Genomic DNA, 15454 nt, shown 5'->3' on the forward strand with positions numbered 1-15454 from the left:
TGTTGGGTGTGGCATGTGCTGACTACGTTCATTTCCAGCTGCGGTCGGGGGAAAGGGGGAGGGGGGGTGTTCTTGACGCTTCTTGACCGCCAGACCCAGACTCCTCGGGCTACCGTCTTCCCGAATTCCCCCCCCCCCCTCTCTCCCAACTTTTGATGGCATCTGACCTCTGCCCGAGCGGGCGACTCGCTTGGGATTGGAAGCAAGTCCAAAGCCTCGGGCGGCGGTACCAGTGGAGCGGGCGAATTCAGTGAACTCGCTCCGTCTGGCTCGCACTCATGCGGCGTGCCGTCAGGGTGCGAGGGAGACAGAGCGCCGGCATGAATGGCGCTGCAGGGTGCACGCCACTTGAAGGGGGCCGGGCCAGTCTGACGTCAGCGAAGCAGCGGGCTGTGCAGTCTGGCGGCAAGCGACCGGGGCCGGGAGGGGGCCGCCACGCCGCCTTTGCCCGCCGAGCCTTGGTCCGAGCTCTTTCAGGCCAAGCGCTTGCGCCAGCGCGCCAGCGAGGGAGCAGATTTATTTAAGAAAAGCCACCCCCCGCCCCTGGCCATGGCGTCGTCCGATCTTTCTGATTTTTCGTTAAAAGGCACGTTCCCTTCCCATGGTCACTCTTGGTAAGTAAAAAAGTAAGAGAAGAATCTATGAAAGTGTCAACTTTTGCATTGTCAGACAGTGCCCGCTTCAGTTTTGCCGGTGAGCCACCGCTCGGCCTATTGGGGGAATAGGCCTAGGCTCAGAACGCGGCCTGAGTCCGGAGCCAGCTGTGCGGCGCACTGCCGGAGGCACTGCCCGGGGCCGGGCTTGGCGCAGCTTGACGGCGATTGCGAAAGAGTGGATGATCGGTCGAGGCTCTCGAAGACGCCCTGAGTGGCTCTATCCTGTATCGGCTGCGACGGCGCTGCCTCTGTGCAGAGAGGACCGTCCCAGTTCTGGCCACGCACGGCTTGAAACCCTTCAAAGGAATTTGGTTGTTTTTTACTCGTTCTTTACACCCTAATTTCAAAATTTAGGTTAATGTGAAGAGAACGAGTATTGTGCTCAAAATCAGTTTTTGTTAGCTACATGATTCAACTCTCTATGCACACAAGGAAAACCATATGTAATGTACTCATTTGAAAGATCAAAGCCTCATCTTTAAGGCGTAAATGAAGTATTTTTCATTTCATTATGAAAGTTTTTGAGCAAATGAAGATTGAAAATGTTTATTAAAACTGGCTGGTGTCTAGTAATGAGAGGTTATAACACTTCGTTGTTTCGTGATTCTTATCGAATTTGCATGTGCCATAGCACAAATCCACTTCCCTGTGCTTTGTTTAACATTTTTCATTTGAGGATTATCTCTCTTAGCAAACAAACATTTAAAATATCTGCAGTTTTTCAACCTTCCTTTGCACGGCCTGCCGCTAACATCGGCGACCCGTGGCGCTACCACGCGGATTTCAAACGAACTACTGTAATGGCGGTAGATGTTGAACGTACTTTCATTTCGAGCTTAACAATTATTCAACTACCTGGCCACTTGTGTTAACCACTAGACATCCTTTATTCACAAAACAAATGTGTAAAGAACGAGTCATTTATTTAATATCAATTCATTGATATTTCGCACCATTCCTTTAAACTCTTTTTCTTTACTTCTTGTTTAACCTTTACTCTGTTTCTGAACTTTTTCTCGGCCGTTTGCCCACCCGGACACCACATCCGCCTACACTCGTTCGCGCAGTCAGTGTTTGCAACACACCGATGCAATTTGGTTGTTTTTTTTAACCTTTACTCTGTTTCTGAACTTTTTCTCGGCCGTTTGCCCACCCGGACACCACATCCGCCTACACTCGTTCGCGCAGTCAGTGTGTGCAACACACCGATGCAGCACCGCCGCGTTTCCTCATTTAGCGTGAATTGTGGCGAGGTGTGTGTGTGTGTGTGTGTGTGTGTGTGTGTGTGTGTGTGTGTGTGTGTGTGTGTGTCGCTGACAGCACCAGTGCACCGACATGGTGCTTTACATGCGCCGCGGGTCCGAGTCTGTGTCGTCGGTCGGCGGTGCCCGGCCAGGCTGCCGTGGTGCACAACAACGCCTGTATTTGCAGTTTGCAGTGCCCAAAAAACTTTTATTTTCCTGCAAGTTTTTGGCAAAAAAATGGCTCATACTAGGAATCTTTTTTTCAATAAAAAGTAAAAAAGGCCTTTGTGATCGCCAAATTTTTGGGTTCTTTGCACGGATGCATAACTTTAAACGAGAATGTCCGAAAAAAAATGATTTCATCGTCACTTGATGTTCCCTACCTCGGTGGCCTCATTTCCCGGATGGCAATCTGCGGGAGAGGCTTTCGTGTCGTCGGCGCGATAAGCGTCGCCGCGTTCCAGTGGAGTGGAGCATCAAGGGCACCGTGCCTGGATCCCTTGCCTGGAAACCCTTCGTGCGTGGAACTCCCCTCGCCTGGAATCTCCTGTTACCTGGAACCCTCTCCTGCCTGGAGCCTCCTCTTTCCTGGAACCCCCTCCTGCCTGGAGCCCCGTATCGCCTGAAGCCGCTTGCCTGAATGGAACAATGGGGTCCGTTCCGCGGATCCTATAATTGCCTGAGCTCTTTTCCTGGTGTTGTGCCTGCTCTACAAATCCGAAAGCGTACATTGTACACACTAAATGTCATGGGACTTTTTTTGTCCCACGGTTTATGCAATTTTAAGCACATCCGGTGGTGATGCAATTTTGTGTCCGCCAGGCGGGACAAATTGTCAAGTGAAAGTACAAGTTGCAGCTGGCGCCGGACAAAATGTGTCACCAGACGGGAACAAAATTGTATCAGCGTCGGATGTGCTTAAAATTGCATAAACCGTGGGACAAAAAAAGTCCCATGACATTTAGTGTGTACGCTCTACCTGGAGCATGCCTGCAAGCACGCTCTAGTAAGGGCATGCTTGACAGGCATGCGCTAGCTAGAGCGTGCTTGCAGGCATGCCATAGTAGAGCATACAATGTACGCTTTTGAATTTGTAGAGTGGTTCCCCTTCCCTGGAACAACCTGAAAGAACTGCTGTAACGAGTCTTGTGGTATTTTAATTTAAAGTTGTAATATCGTTTCTTAAAAAAACTGTCACCAAAGTTGACTAAAGTCCACGTTTTGAAACAAAAGTTTACCCTCTTTTCTTCCTTTCCTTTCGGAACAAAATCCTGGAGGCACGGCGCTGAGCCCCGCCCGAGGACACTCTTGGTGGGAATCCTCCGCGGCCGTGATCCGGGTGGGACGGCGTATGCCAAGGCTATGCCTGGTCCACCTGTCTGCCGCCGCCCCACTGTCGAGAAAAGACTCCAAGCCTTTTCGATACTTTGAGGGGACTATTGGATGATGCGCGGGCCGACGCCACGGAGTCTCGGAGTGCTCTCTGCCGGGCCGCGAGGGATTCTCGAGTCTAGCCGGCGAGACGGTGCGACGGCCATCGACTTTTTCCGCTCTCCACACAACAGGCGCGGGTCCGGGATTTTTCTAAGGAGGGGGCCGTTTGCCTACCGTCCAGGCGACCCGTCGAGAGGCCAAGGCGGGGATAATCTCTCATTACGACCCCCCGAACGGCGCCTGACATTCACGATGGTGGTTTTGAGTAGTGTTGCTGCTCTATTCCAACTGTCAGTAGTTTTCCGATGACAATTTTCTTGCTGATTTCTTACACACTCTGTGTCTAACGAGGAAATTTTCCATGATACGAAGGAAATGGCGCAAGCATAATTACAAACGTAGTTTTCATGCGTATAACGGATGATTTTGTTTGCATCCTACAAAGAAAATCCTAAAACAACAAAATCGTATTGCGCAGAAATCTCGCTTCTTTGCACTTGTACCAAATTCACTGAAAGATAGCTAAATTTTATTTTTGCAAGACGTTTAAGAGTGTAGCGTGATAGCAGTTCTCTGACTTTTCTTTTCACAGTGCCCTTGGATTGCTGGCGAAAAATTTGAAAACTCTGTGCTTACTCTGTGCTTCTCTTTGCTCGCAGGGGTCCCTTCAGTGTGGTCCGGAGATGCCTGCACCGCACCACGGGCCAACAGTTCGCCGTCAAGATCGTGGACGTGGCCAAGTTCACGTCCTCGCCGGGCCTCAGCACTGCGGGTGAGTGGCACCGTCGTCCACCCGTTTCTCCGATCCACAGTGAAACCAAGTGTGGAGAACTCTCTTCCCGGTGTGGAGTGGTTCTCCACTTTCGGACGTGTGAAGTTTGCAGTCACTTGAAATGTGGAGGAGCTCACAGTGCCCCTATCGCTCTTGGTATGGTGCAAACGTGGAGAACGTCACACTCAAAGTGTTGAGACTGCAAACTCTGCACTTGCAACACTGAGATTCCAAACGCTATGAGTAAAGCACGTGTGGTGCAATGCATCGAGATATTGCACCATACGTGCAATGCCATAGCCATATTGCACCTTACGTGCAATGCGTCCCGAAAATGCCCTATGCTAATGCATGGGAAGGCATTGCACTTCACGTGCAATGCAAAAGCATTGCACCAATTGGTGCAATGAAAACGTCTTTGCACCATTTGGCGCTATTCTCATGGCGTTTGGATTATCAGTGAAGTGTGGGGACTGCAAAGTACACTGCTCCGCATTGCAAGAGTGGCGTTCTCCACCCTTGGCCTCACAGTGTCGACCCCGACTATCGACGACTCAGCCACCTCGCGCCTAGTCCATGTTTTATGTAGCCAACGACTGCACGACCTGGAGTCTCGGTTGGAGGGAATAATTGAGACGCATCGTCTCGTCTGGCCTCGACCTCCCATGCCTGAGACTCAGTTATTGATCGGGACCATGTTCTAAGCTCTAATGGAATGTGTTATTTCAGGTCCAGAAGAAATTACAAGTAAGGGGCGGTTCAGTATGTATGTTTTGCCTTTTGATTAGTCCGCTGCCTCGACATCAAACTAATGCTAAAACCGTTGGTGGTTTAAATAACAAGGTTTAGAGCTGTAGCTGTACAAGGTTGGTTGCGTTGTTCTGTTTGATTGACACACTGACACACTTATAGAGTAGGTTAAAAAGCCCTATTGTAGTTTGATTCGCGATTTGCATAATCTTAACCGCTTTGCTAAAACAGACCTTTGTATTTTGATCATCCCCACCGCTACCGACTGTAAGAAATTTAAATTTGGAATTTACGAAGGTTTGTCTAGAAAAATGTTGCCGAACGAATTACTTACGAAGAATCTTCGTGAGTTTTTGATAAGTGCTTGTGGATTTACGAAAAAATAATTTTTTGAAGTACCAAGAATCTTCGTAGATTTACCAGGGTTCTTTCGGCATCATTTTTTTCTAGAGGAACCTTTGTAAATGCCCGAGGTTTCATTTGACAATGCCCCAAGGCTTTTAAAACATGACTCCCATTGATTTGACAGCCCAGTCGAAAAGATTCTCCCATGATACACGGTGACGAACATTGAGTTTATTCCGGACGACAAAACTCGTTGCAACTCGCAGCCAATTCCAAAACCCAATTATTGCCCTTCCGGAGTGGCGGGCGGAAAGGGGGGGGGGGCAAGTACGACTCTGGCTATTTCTGTTCTGTGCCTTCTGCGGCGTGTGCGCCAACCCCGTTTTCTGCGCACAGAAAAACAACAAAAACATCTGTTTGAGTTTTCACAAATTATTTTTTGAGGCAGATTTAACCGTATTTCCTCGTTGTACAACTGCATTCTGGAACCAGCTCCGGCAGGGTTGCCTTGACGTCGTGGTGCGGTCGGGGTGTTTTAGTGCCTCGCTGAGAAATCGAATTTCAGGGCGCATTGATTGACCGGTGCGCGTGACTGGAGCGAACGGCTTTCAATCTACTATGAAGCCCAATACGTCCCAAGTGTCGCAAGAAAGAAGCTTGCTCTGCGGTTGAATTCAGACAGCCGGAAACAGTGTTCTGAATGAAAGTTCTCTTGCTATCTGCGTTAGCAAAATCGCTGAATAGTACGGAGTTTCAGTGTCTTAGATGTCTTAACGAAGTGAACAAACAATCCCCGTATTGGCATTGTCGTCCCTATAGATTAGCAATGGAAGTAAAATAAGCAACAAGTCAGGAGTAACCTTTTTCTTAATTATATTTTATGCGTTTTGTACATTTTACCCCCGAGTGCCCCAAGCACTCTTGCAAAAACGCCGCCTCTTGGGACAGTTGGTGTGGTTCCCTTCGTAGCCGCGTGTATAAGGGAGGGTGGGGCACCATGACCACTTTTTTTTTGTGCCTCCCTCTACTCCACCGTGTGGTTCGAACAGTTAAGTTTCTAGCATGAGGGGATTCTTTGGACCTCCAAGGACCTCTTCCACCCATTGGAACTTGTCTGCAATGCACGGCAGGCTCACAGAACACTTTGGAAAATAAAACGCAAAGTGGTCATGGTGCCCCATAGGTGGGGCACCATGACCACCCCGTGGGGCACCATGACCATAGTAATTTTTTGGCCCAAAAAAGTGTACTTTCTACCAGTATTCTCATTGAAATTGTTTATATCGCTGTCATTACCATCAGGCCAGTCAACTAAACTAAAAAACACTGTAAAAACCTTCGAAGTATCAAACGTTCTAAGATGCCTTGAAATGGACGGTTTAAAACAGTTAACGCTCTAAGGCTTTCAAATTTCACATCCAAAGCTATGACATGTGCTAACATTTTATGTTTGTCTTGCTAAGACGAGTCCAAATTCGTATGCAAATTTCAATTTGGTAAATTTTAAGAAAATTATCGCGGTTACTACACTGCAAACAAGTGAATTAAATGCTGTTTCTCATAATGCCAGAGCCATCTTGGTGCAAAGTAGCCACGGATCGCCTTCGCGGCCAACTTTTGCGGTTTGGAGCTCATTTAGTGCAAGAGAAACCACCATTTCAAGTCTCAGTTTCAGAACCATTCTTAATCATCTTGGTGATTCACAAATTATCACAAATTTGTGATAAAACTATCTATTCTGCAGCAATTATTCAACCTTTATACATTTTCAGAAACAAAAAGCAAATTTTCGACGAAAATAAATCATTATCAGGCCAAAATATGAGTAAAAACACTCAAATATGTGTGGTCATGGTGCCCCACTAAAAAGTGGTCATGGTGCCCCACAGTGCAGTTTACGACTCTAAGGCTCCCCGAGCAAGCAAACAACTACTTAGAATTAAATGTGATGTTGGATATTTTGCCGAAGAGCCGACATTTTGAGAAAAACCTAAGACATCGAACCTATCTTCTCAAATGTGAGAGTGAGAAAAAATATCCCAGATTTGAAAAACGCCCAATTTAGCCAAAACGCTGTAACAAAAATTTTGGCGAGGTGCTATGGTCGTACCCTTGAAGCTAGAAGGTAGGGCTCTGGCTGAAAATAGTTAGAATTCTATTCTCTCGAAAGTCCGGTCGACCGGTTGCCGTCGGCAAAGTAGTTCCCGAGAGCGAGGGGGGTGGTCATGGTGCCCCAGTGGTCATGGTGCCCCACCCTCCCTTACCACCACACCCTGTAGGCAAAAGTAGCTTGATGACGTATTGTACTTCTACAGTATCTGTAGATTGATTTCTCCGACATTGCAGTCGACTCTTTCTTAGCCTTTCTAGTATCCCAACTGTCTGCCTAATCGCTTGGCACATACACGCAGACCAACAGACGCTCACACACAGACACGGAGTCCAAAACAAACCACACACACACACACACACACACACACACAGCGCGCTGCCGCCGCGCCTCCGGTCCGCTTGTTGGCACGCCTGCACCTGCTTCCCCCTTGTGGCGGTGCCGCGCGCTGCCGGCGTCTGCAGACTGACTCCGAGAGTCGTTTTCGTCGCCCTGTCTCTCTCGAACCTAAACGGGGGCGCCCCGTGGGTGCGGGGGAGACAGCGCGACGCAAACGTGACTCTCGGAATCTGTCTGCTGGGATGTCTGCAACGCCGCGCTTTGAGTGAGGCGCCAGGCGCCACGCTCGCTTCCAATTCCTTTATTCGGAAAGCGACGGGACGAAACGGGACTCGAAAACCCGCCGAGTCCTTGTTTGCCGAGCCCTCCAAACTGCAATTAGGCGTGCACCGCGGATCCGCTGATCCGCCAGTCTGCGCCGCCCCTTCTCTCTCTCTCTCTCTCTCTCTCTCTCCTCTCTCTCTCTCTCCTCTCTCTCTCTCTCTCTCCTCCCTCTCTCTCTCTCTCTCTCCCCTACCCAGCACTCGCGCTTTTGCTTTCCTATGTACTCGCTGTCCTCACGGCAACACGGAGGCCCCCGATTGGAGGGTCACGCACTCACGCGCACTCATCCGGGCGGCTAAGCCCCGCCACTCCAAAGTCCCCAGAGCTCCCCCCACTTCTCCCTCCCCCACTACCCGGCTCCACAGCCAGACAAGCGAGGCGGTTTCATTTCGGTCGAACCAACTCCAAAACACCACTCGAAACCCTCAGGGTGGCACCATCCCCATTCTTTTCTGGTCTGAAAGTGAGAGACACGGTCTGCGTCTCGCGCACTTTCAAGCGCCAGAGGACTGGCTCAGGCCGAACTCTAGTCGCGTTTTAAGCTCCAGAGTCGATAAACAAGACTCGAACCGAACGCTTGACCCCACCAATGGATTCCTCGTTCGGAGAGCAATCCATCGGTGGGGTCACAAGTTCGGTTTGAGTCCCGTAACGAATCTGGAGCTCAAAACGCGTCTAGAGGTTTCGGCCGCTTGCGCCGGTCCACTGTGCCCACTGTCTGGCGTGATCCATTTTGCTTCGCGCCGATCGGTGTGCGACTGCCGCCAAGTTGGCTTGAAACGAAAACGGCACGAGAAAATGCGACAACATTGGATTGCGTTTTATTTCGGTGTTCTCGATTTGCGCCGTCGGGAGGGGAGGTCGTGTGACAATTAGGGAAACGAGATCGGGGCTGAGCGCCGCCACGCCACGGCCACGCCGCCAGAGTGCAGGTGCACCACACCCCGGGCCGGGCCGGGCCGGGAGAGGCTCTCGCCGCATTAAAAGTTTTGCTCCATTAGTTGGCCGCCCTGCCACCCTGCCGTGCCCGCTTCCGGGCACCCCTTTTAAAACTCGTCGCTTGATTGGACGAGAGGTCTGGCCAACACGACCGCTACACAGTAAATCGGGTTGGCAGAATCTGTAGTGGTCTGGGAGCCCCGAATCGCGGAAATCGACGGATAAACAGATCCGTGGTGGTTTTGCATCAAATCCGCCAACGGCAAAATCATTCTACTCACGAGCGCCGGAATCCTTGCACTGCTGCCGTAATCTCTTTGCAGTTTCTTTCGAGCCCATTGCACTTTCTGTGAATACCGAAATCCAGACCAGAATCATTTACCGGCGGTTTCTGTATCAAATCGTTACGGATTCTGCTACTTCGTTTTACTGTGTAAATTGGCCAGGGTAGTATTCTTTGTCGACGAGCACCGAGTTCGGGACGTGCTTTTTCTTTCCCCTTGTCCGTGGAGCCTCCTCAGTTTTCATTGCGAGCCACAAAGGAGTGGCTTGATTGAGAAGGGAGACTGTCTGAGCGAGAGAGAGGAGCCCCGCGCGGGTAGGCCGGCGGTCTCGCTCCAACACACAGGTGCCCGCCGGGAGGCCTACCCCACGCTCTGCAGGCGCCCGCTGCCTCTGGTCACGGCGCAAGTCCAAGCTTGCACTGAGAATGAAAAAGTCATGATCAATACCCAATTTTGGGCGAGGTTCACTTTCTCACCCAGGAGATTTTGAGAGAAGAGAGAGAGGGTGTATCAGCTCCCTATATAGCACCATAGTATTATGACCCAAATTTGGGTGAGGAAACTTTCCTCACCCAAATTTGGGCGAGGAAAAATTCCTCACCCAAATTTGGGCAATAAAGAATTCCTCACCCAAAATTTTAGTCATGATCATGACTCTTTCATTCTCAGTGTGCACTGGAGAGGGGGAGTGAGAGGGGGGGAGAGAGAGAGAGAGAGAGAGAGAGAGAGAGAGAGAGAGAGAGAGAGAGAGAGAGAGAGAGAGAGAGAAAGAAATTGAAATTGTTGTTTTGAGGGTCCATGTAAAAGGACTAAATAGTCCCACTTTCATAAACCCGCTCTCATTACAGTAGTTTTAATTTTTTGAGCAGCAGGTGACTCGAAAAAACTTGAGGGGTTGAGACTGCAAATTGCACATCTCCACTTTTCAAGTGTGGAGTTTTACCACGCTGGGTTTCACAGTGCAGGTTTGGGTTAGGTAGAGGCCCCTATATTCTATGCAAGAGTTTTCAAGCCGCGAGGGTGAGGTAGCATGCCATGAAAACCCGTGTTATTTACTATGAAAACGGTGCCGGCTGAAGTACGCACGGTGCAACCAAGCACATTGTCCCCACCACGGACGTTTTTTCCTGCATTGTGGACGGAGTCAAAACTTTTGTTTTGCGACTGTTGTGGCGTGAGGGGCTGAGAACAAAACGGCTCGCCCTGGGTGGCCTGCCGGTGTAGTGGCCGGTCCGCCGCCTCCTCCGCGTTTCCTAATTCATCCCCGTGAATGACCAGCAGGTTATCAATTATTCCCCCTTCCCCTCGGGGAGCGGAGGGAGTATGGAAAAGGGGAGGGGGGGGGGCGCTTTACGGTCTCGTAAATAAATCGTGCCGGACCGGGATGGAAAGCAGTGGAGCTGTCTCCGCGTCTCTCGCGAAGAGCGTCTCCGAAACCCTGCCGTCTGCATAAATATCGCACGTGAGTTCGATGCATTCGTGTCCGTGCGGGCTGTCAAAACATGAGGAAAGTGGTCTTGATGAGGTTGTCCTTGCGACAATGGTATGAAAAATACCGGTTATTGTTCAAAGAAAAAAAGGGATTCTGAGGTGAAGCGCGGCATTATTTGTCAGTCGTCCTTTTGTTTTCTCGACGGAAGCAATCATCTCTTCGTCTTAAGGTCGCGAGGAAAAGTTCCGGCTGAGAGAGAGAGAGAGAGAGAGAGAGAGAGGAGAGAGAGAGAGAGAGAGAGAGAGAGAGAGAGAGAGAGAGAGAGAGAGAGAGAGAGAGAGAGAGGAGAGAGAGAGAGAGACGACGATGACGGTCAGCCGCTCACGGTTGGGCCAGATTCGGCCAAGTAGACGGTAAAGACGCTGTGGATACTTTATGGAGGACTCAAACATTCGAAATAAGCTCGAATCAGGACTGCTTGGTAGCAATGGGTGTGGTTTGTCGGATGCTTATTAGGCAGACTCCAGATTTTCCCGCCAATAGAAAGGCCTCACAGACTTTGCCGCCATCGCAACAGAATGACGTGTGTACAGCAAACGGGTTTGGAGTGTACGTCTTCAGCGAAGCAAGTCTCGCAAACACAACACCTGTGTAATGAACGTTATTTCTGCATCTCGCCGACGGCTTGAGGTGGAAAAGTTATGCGCGAGGATGGCCTTATCTGAAATTCAATTGAAGGTGGGGGTACTCCTTTTGCCTAACTTTTCTGACCTGAGCAGCCGTTTTCGAGACGCAAAGCAATGACGCTGATTGCAATGGTGTTGGTGCCTCCGCCGCGTGTCGGGCCGTGTTGCGCGGTGTCGGCACTGATTGGCCGCGCGCCGTGCCGTGCCGTGCCCTGCCGTGTCGCCGCGGTGACGCGCTGGGTTGCTCTAATGCGCTCCGTGGTGCGTGCCGCCCTCGTCTAACACAATGCAGCCAACACTCTCAGCCACTGCCGCCGGCATGCTGCGAGGGGAAAAGGGGGGGGGGGGGTGAAAGGGTGCTCCGGGAGGGGAGGGGAACGGCGGAGAGAGGAAGGGCCGATAGAGGGTGGACCAGTCGCGCCGCCCCACAGTGGGCCAGAAGACCGGTGGAGGCGTCGAGGCGGCCAAAACTCGAACCGCGTTTTGAGCTCCAGAGACGCTAACCAGGGCTCGAAACGAACGTGTGACCCCACCAATGGACCCCTCGTTCGGAGAGCAATCCATTGGTGGGGTCACACGTTAGGTTAGAGGCCTATTTCGCGACTCTAAAGCTCAAAACGAGGCTAGAGTTTTGGCCGCCTCCACCGGTCTGCTGGCCCACTGCACTGTGAAAATTTGTCGTCACTTTATGACAAAAACGCGGATGACATTTTCGTCACTTTCGAATTATGACAATCTCATCACAAATTGATGACATTTTCATCAAAGCTCCTATACTTATTGCATGAGCGTGACAACAAGTCATCAATTTTTTTTGATGACATTGTTGTAAGGAAAATTAGCCTTGAAATTGTCATCAAGTGACGACTCAAATTTTCACAGTGTGTGCGCCCACACTCCTCGCTCCATCTCTCTCGCACCCCTACGGCGCACCCCACGAGTGCGAGAGAGACAGAGCGACAAGGCAGACCGTGCATCGCCCTGCGACTTTGATTTCCAGCCGGACCGTTTGCCTGTTTTGCAGATCTGAAGCGTGAGGCCACCATCTGCCACATGCTGAAGCACCCCCACATCGTGGAGCTGCTGGAGACGTACTCGTCCGAGGGGATGCTCTACATGGTGTTCGAATAGTGAGTACATACCCTGCCATCCAACCCGCACGCGGATCAATTACAAAAAAAAAAAAAAAAAACTGAAGCGCAGTTGCGCGCTCCGTTCAAGCGTGATTCCAGTGTACATTCACGCTGAAAGACTGTGTGCCTGAAGTCAAGCGTAATAGATTTGGAGTGAACATACTGAATGCTTTAGAACTTTTTGTATACGTTTAGACAAAGTGCAAATTGTGCATGAGTTGGGTACAATTTTATGAATTCTGACGCACAATACGGGAAAATAATGTCTCTGTATTATTACATTGTTCACAGCGCGCAAGTGAGGGGGAGGTGAGGTAGTTCGTAACAAACTCCCCTGTTGTTAATGCCACTGAAGGACGCGTGAACGAAGTCTCTTTTTCGATAATCTCATCGATTTGCGATCGACACGGTGGTGTGGTGGTGAATGGCTGTGAGGGTGTGAAAATTCCAAATCAAGTTATGCGAACTGCCTCACCCTCCTCCCTCGCCAACAGTTTCGGTGTACTCGCTTCAGCTTCACCAGTGCTCTATCTGTTCGCGCTGACTTGTTGCGGCCCGGCCGGCCCACGGTGGCGGGGCGTGGCGTGGCGGGGCGTGGCGAGGGTGGCCGGCCGGTCCGACGGGGCCGTTAACTCGATCGGCATCGAGGATCGCGAGGAGACGGAGGGATGGCTGCAATCTCGTTGCGGTCTCCCCACTCCGCCCCGCCGCGCCCCGCCCTGCAACTCATTCGATTTCCGCGACGGTCCTTCTCATTATGCCGCGGCGCGCTACAGTGGGCCAGAAGACCGGTGGAGGCGGCCGAAATCCCGGACGCGTTTTCAGCTCCAGAGTCGCTCAATGGGATTCGAACCGAACGTGTGATCCCACCAATGGATTCCTCATTCGGAGAGCAATCCGTTGGCGGGGTCACACGCTCGGTTCGAGTCCTTTTTAGCGACTTTGGGGCTGAAATCGCGTCTCGAATTTTGGCCGCCTCCACCGGTCTTCTGGCCCACTGTGTGCCGTGCCCTGCCCTGCCGTGCTGACTTGGCCCCCCTTCTTGCCCGCAGCATGGACGGGTCCGATATCTGCTTCGAGATCGTGCGGCGAGCCATGGCGGGCTTCGTGTACAGCGAGGCAGTAGCTGGGTGAGTATAATCTCGAGAACTAAAACCGATGTGCGTTGGGCAGACTCTTCTCGAGGGGGACACACTCTCCTCCACGCTTTTTTGCAAAGTTTGTGAGTTTTTTTTTTTTTGGTTGTCCTGTGTTTAAGGGGGCGTTTCAAGTTCTGACACTGTTGAGTTTTTAATTTAAATTGATACAATATCAATTTTCGTTCCTGATAAAACTTTTTATATGGACCGTAAACAGGTCTGTCTTTGACGATACGCTTCGAGAATCGTTCTGTGAAAGTCAATAATGAATTATAAACACAAGTCTTGCCATGTTTAGTAAAAAGGTTTGGTTTCTGAGACGTTGTGTGTTCGCGGCAGCGTTTACGTGCCATGTATCGAAAGTCCCAAGTTCGCGACCTTTCGATGTTGTTGCCAGGCTTGTTTATCGTTGGGTTAGCGGGATAATGGGGGGTCTCCTGAAGGGCTCATACAGCAGTCTGTGGTTACAAGGGGTCGGGGGAGCGGGAGGGGGAAAAGAGGGTGGGGGGGGGGCGAAAGGCGCGCTACGCATCGCTTTGCCGACACTTTGAACCAAGTTTCCCGTCCCCGACGAAGAGTGCTTAGAACCGCAGTCATCTCTTTGTTTCCCCGCATTTCCGGTTGTGTATCTTTCAAGTTTGCATTTCCATACCCATTACGTTCCTAATGGGTCGCTTACGGGCGCACACCGAGGCTCCGCTGTCACTGCGCGTGGCTCAAGCCGCCATTCAAAGTTTGCGCCGCGCGATGGGGACTCAACGACTCGCTCTACAATCCATTGGTGGGGTCACACGTTCGGTTCGAGTCCTTATTCAGCGACTCTGGAGCTCTAAACGCGTCTCGATTTTTTTTGCCTCCGCTGGTGTAATTAATATACTGGTCCACTGTGCGGCGCGGCACTCTCGTATACGGTAAAAACGGAATCTGGTTTTCCCAGGAACTCCTTAGAAATCGCCTATGCCTTCGTCATTGGCCTCCTGGGAAAACCAGGTTCCGTTTTTACCGTGTAAACTTGGCCAAGTAGAGCCCTGGACTAAGCACATCATGTAGTGTGCCGAGGCGAAGGGCTGCGTCGCTGCCTTTGACAAGGCGCTGTCTTACGAGGCGCTGCTGACACGTCGCACGACGACGCCTGACGGCGCTGCTTGTTACAGGCACTACATGCGGCAGGTGTTTGAGTCGCTGCGCTACTGCCACGAGAACGACATCATCCACAGGGACATGAAGCCCCACTGCGTGCTGCTTGCCACCAAAGAGAACTCCGCGCCCGTCAAACTGGGAGGCTTCGGCGTCGCCATCCAACTGCAGGAGGGGCACATGATGAACGGAGGTAAGTGTGGTGTTCTTGGTTTGACAGTGTCTCGCGTGGGGTGCGGTGCGGGTCGTTGGGTGGTGAACTCGGCTCGGCTTGTTTACAGAGACGGCGCGCTGTTTTCTTTGTTGCAGACAATATGATGTCGGAGAATAGGCCGTGCTTGAGTCCGAAGGGACAGATGTACCTGAAAGCAGACTGTGATGGTAAGTCCTCTTCTTTTGAAAACGCAATTTTCCTTGTTGTGCGTCGCGTTCTGCTACTTTTTACAGTAGTTGTACGTACAGTGTGGTCTAAGCTCAACTCCAAGCGATATTTCCCCACTTTCTGGCTTTCTCAATTTTCTTGCCCATGGCAATAGCGTCCCTGTAAAGACTATAAAGTGTGTCATTTCCTACTATTTGATTTGTACGCCTGATTTGTGTCGCCAGAAGCGATTAATGCTCTACGCTAAGTAAACATTAGTTTTAGGCCTCAAATACTCAGGTCGCCTCGATGCCCTTGAAAAGGCATCCATCACAAAGATGCCGATTCGGTTGGGTTTAAACGCGTTAA

General features: G+C 50.9%; 1 protein-coding gene across 12 annotated transcripts in view; it reads left to right on the forward strand.

Moving 5' to 3' along the window:
- LOC117650957 (peripheral plasma membrane protein CASK) overlaps positions 1-15454 on the forward strand; it is a 254602-nt gene that overhangs the window by 36683 nt on the left and 202465 nt on the right. For 11 of the 12 annotated variants that reach the window (XM_034394621.1, XM_034394622.1, XM_034394627.1 and 8 more), the window contains exons 2-7: positions 3994-4106; positions 4836-4853; positions 12340-12445; positions 13501-13578; positions 14742-14917; positions 15034-15105. In XM_034394621.1, coding sequence (XP_034250512.1) covers positions 3994-4106; positions 4836-4853; positions 12340-12445; positions 13501-13578; positions 14742-14917; positions 15034-15105 — 563 coding nt within the window. The remainder of the gene's footprint in view (positions 1-3993; positions 4107-4835; positions 4854-12339; positions 12446-13500; positions 13579-14741; positions 14918-15033; positions 15106-15454) is intronic. The other variant, XM_034394623.1, reaches the window with a different exon arrangement.

Source organism: Thrips palmi, unplaced genomic scaffold (genome assembly GCF_012932325.1).
Source record: "Thrips palmi isolate BJ-2018 unplaced genomic scaffold, TpBJ-2018v1 HiC_scaffold_5, whole genome shotgun sequence".
Lineage (NCBI taxonomy): Eukaryota > Metazoa > Arthropoda > Insecta > Thysanoptera > Thripidae > Thrips > Thrips palmi.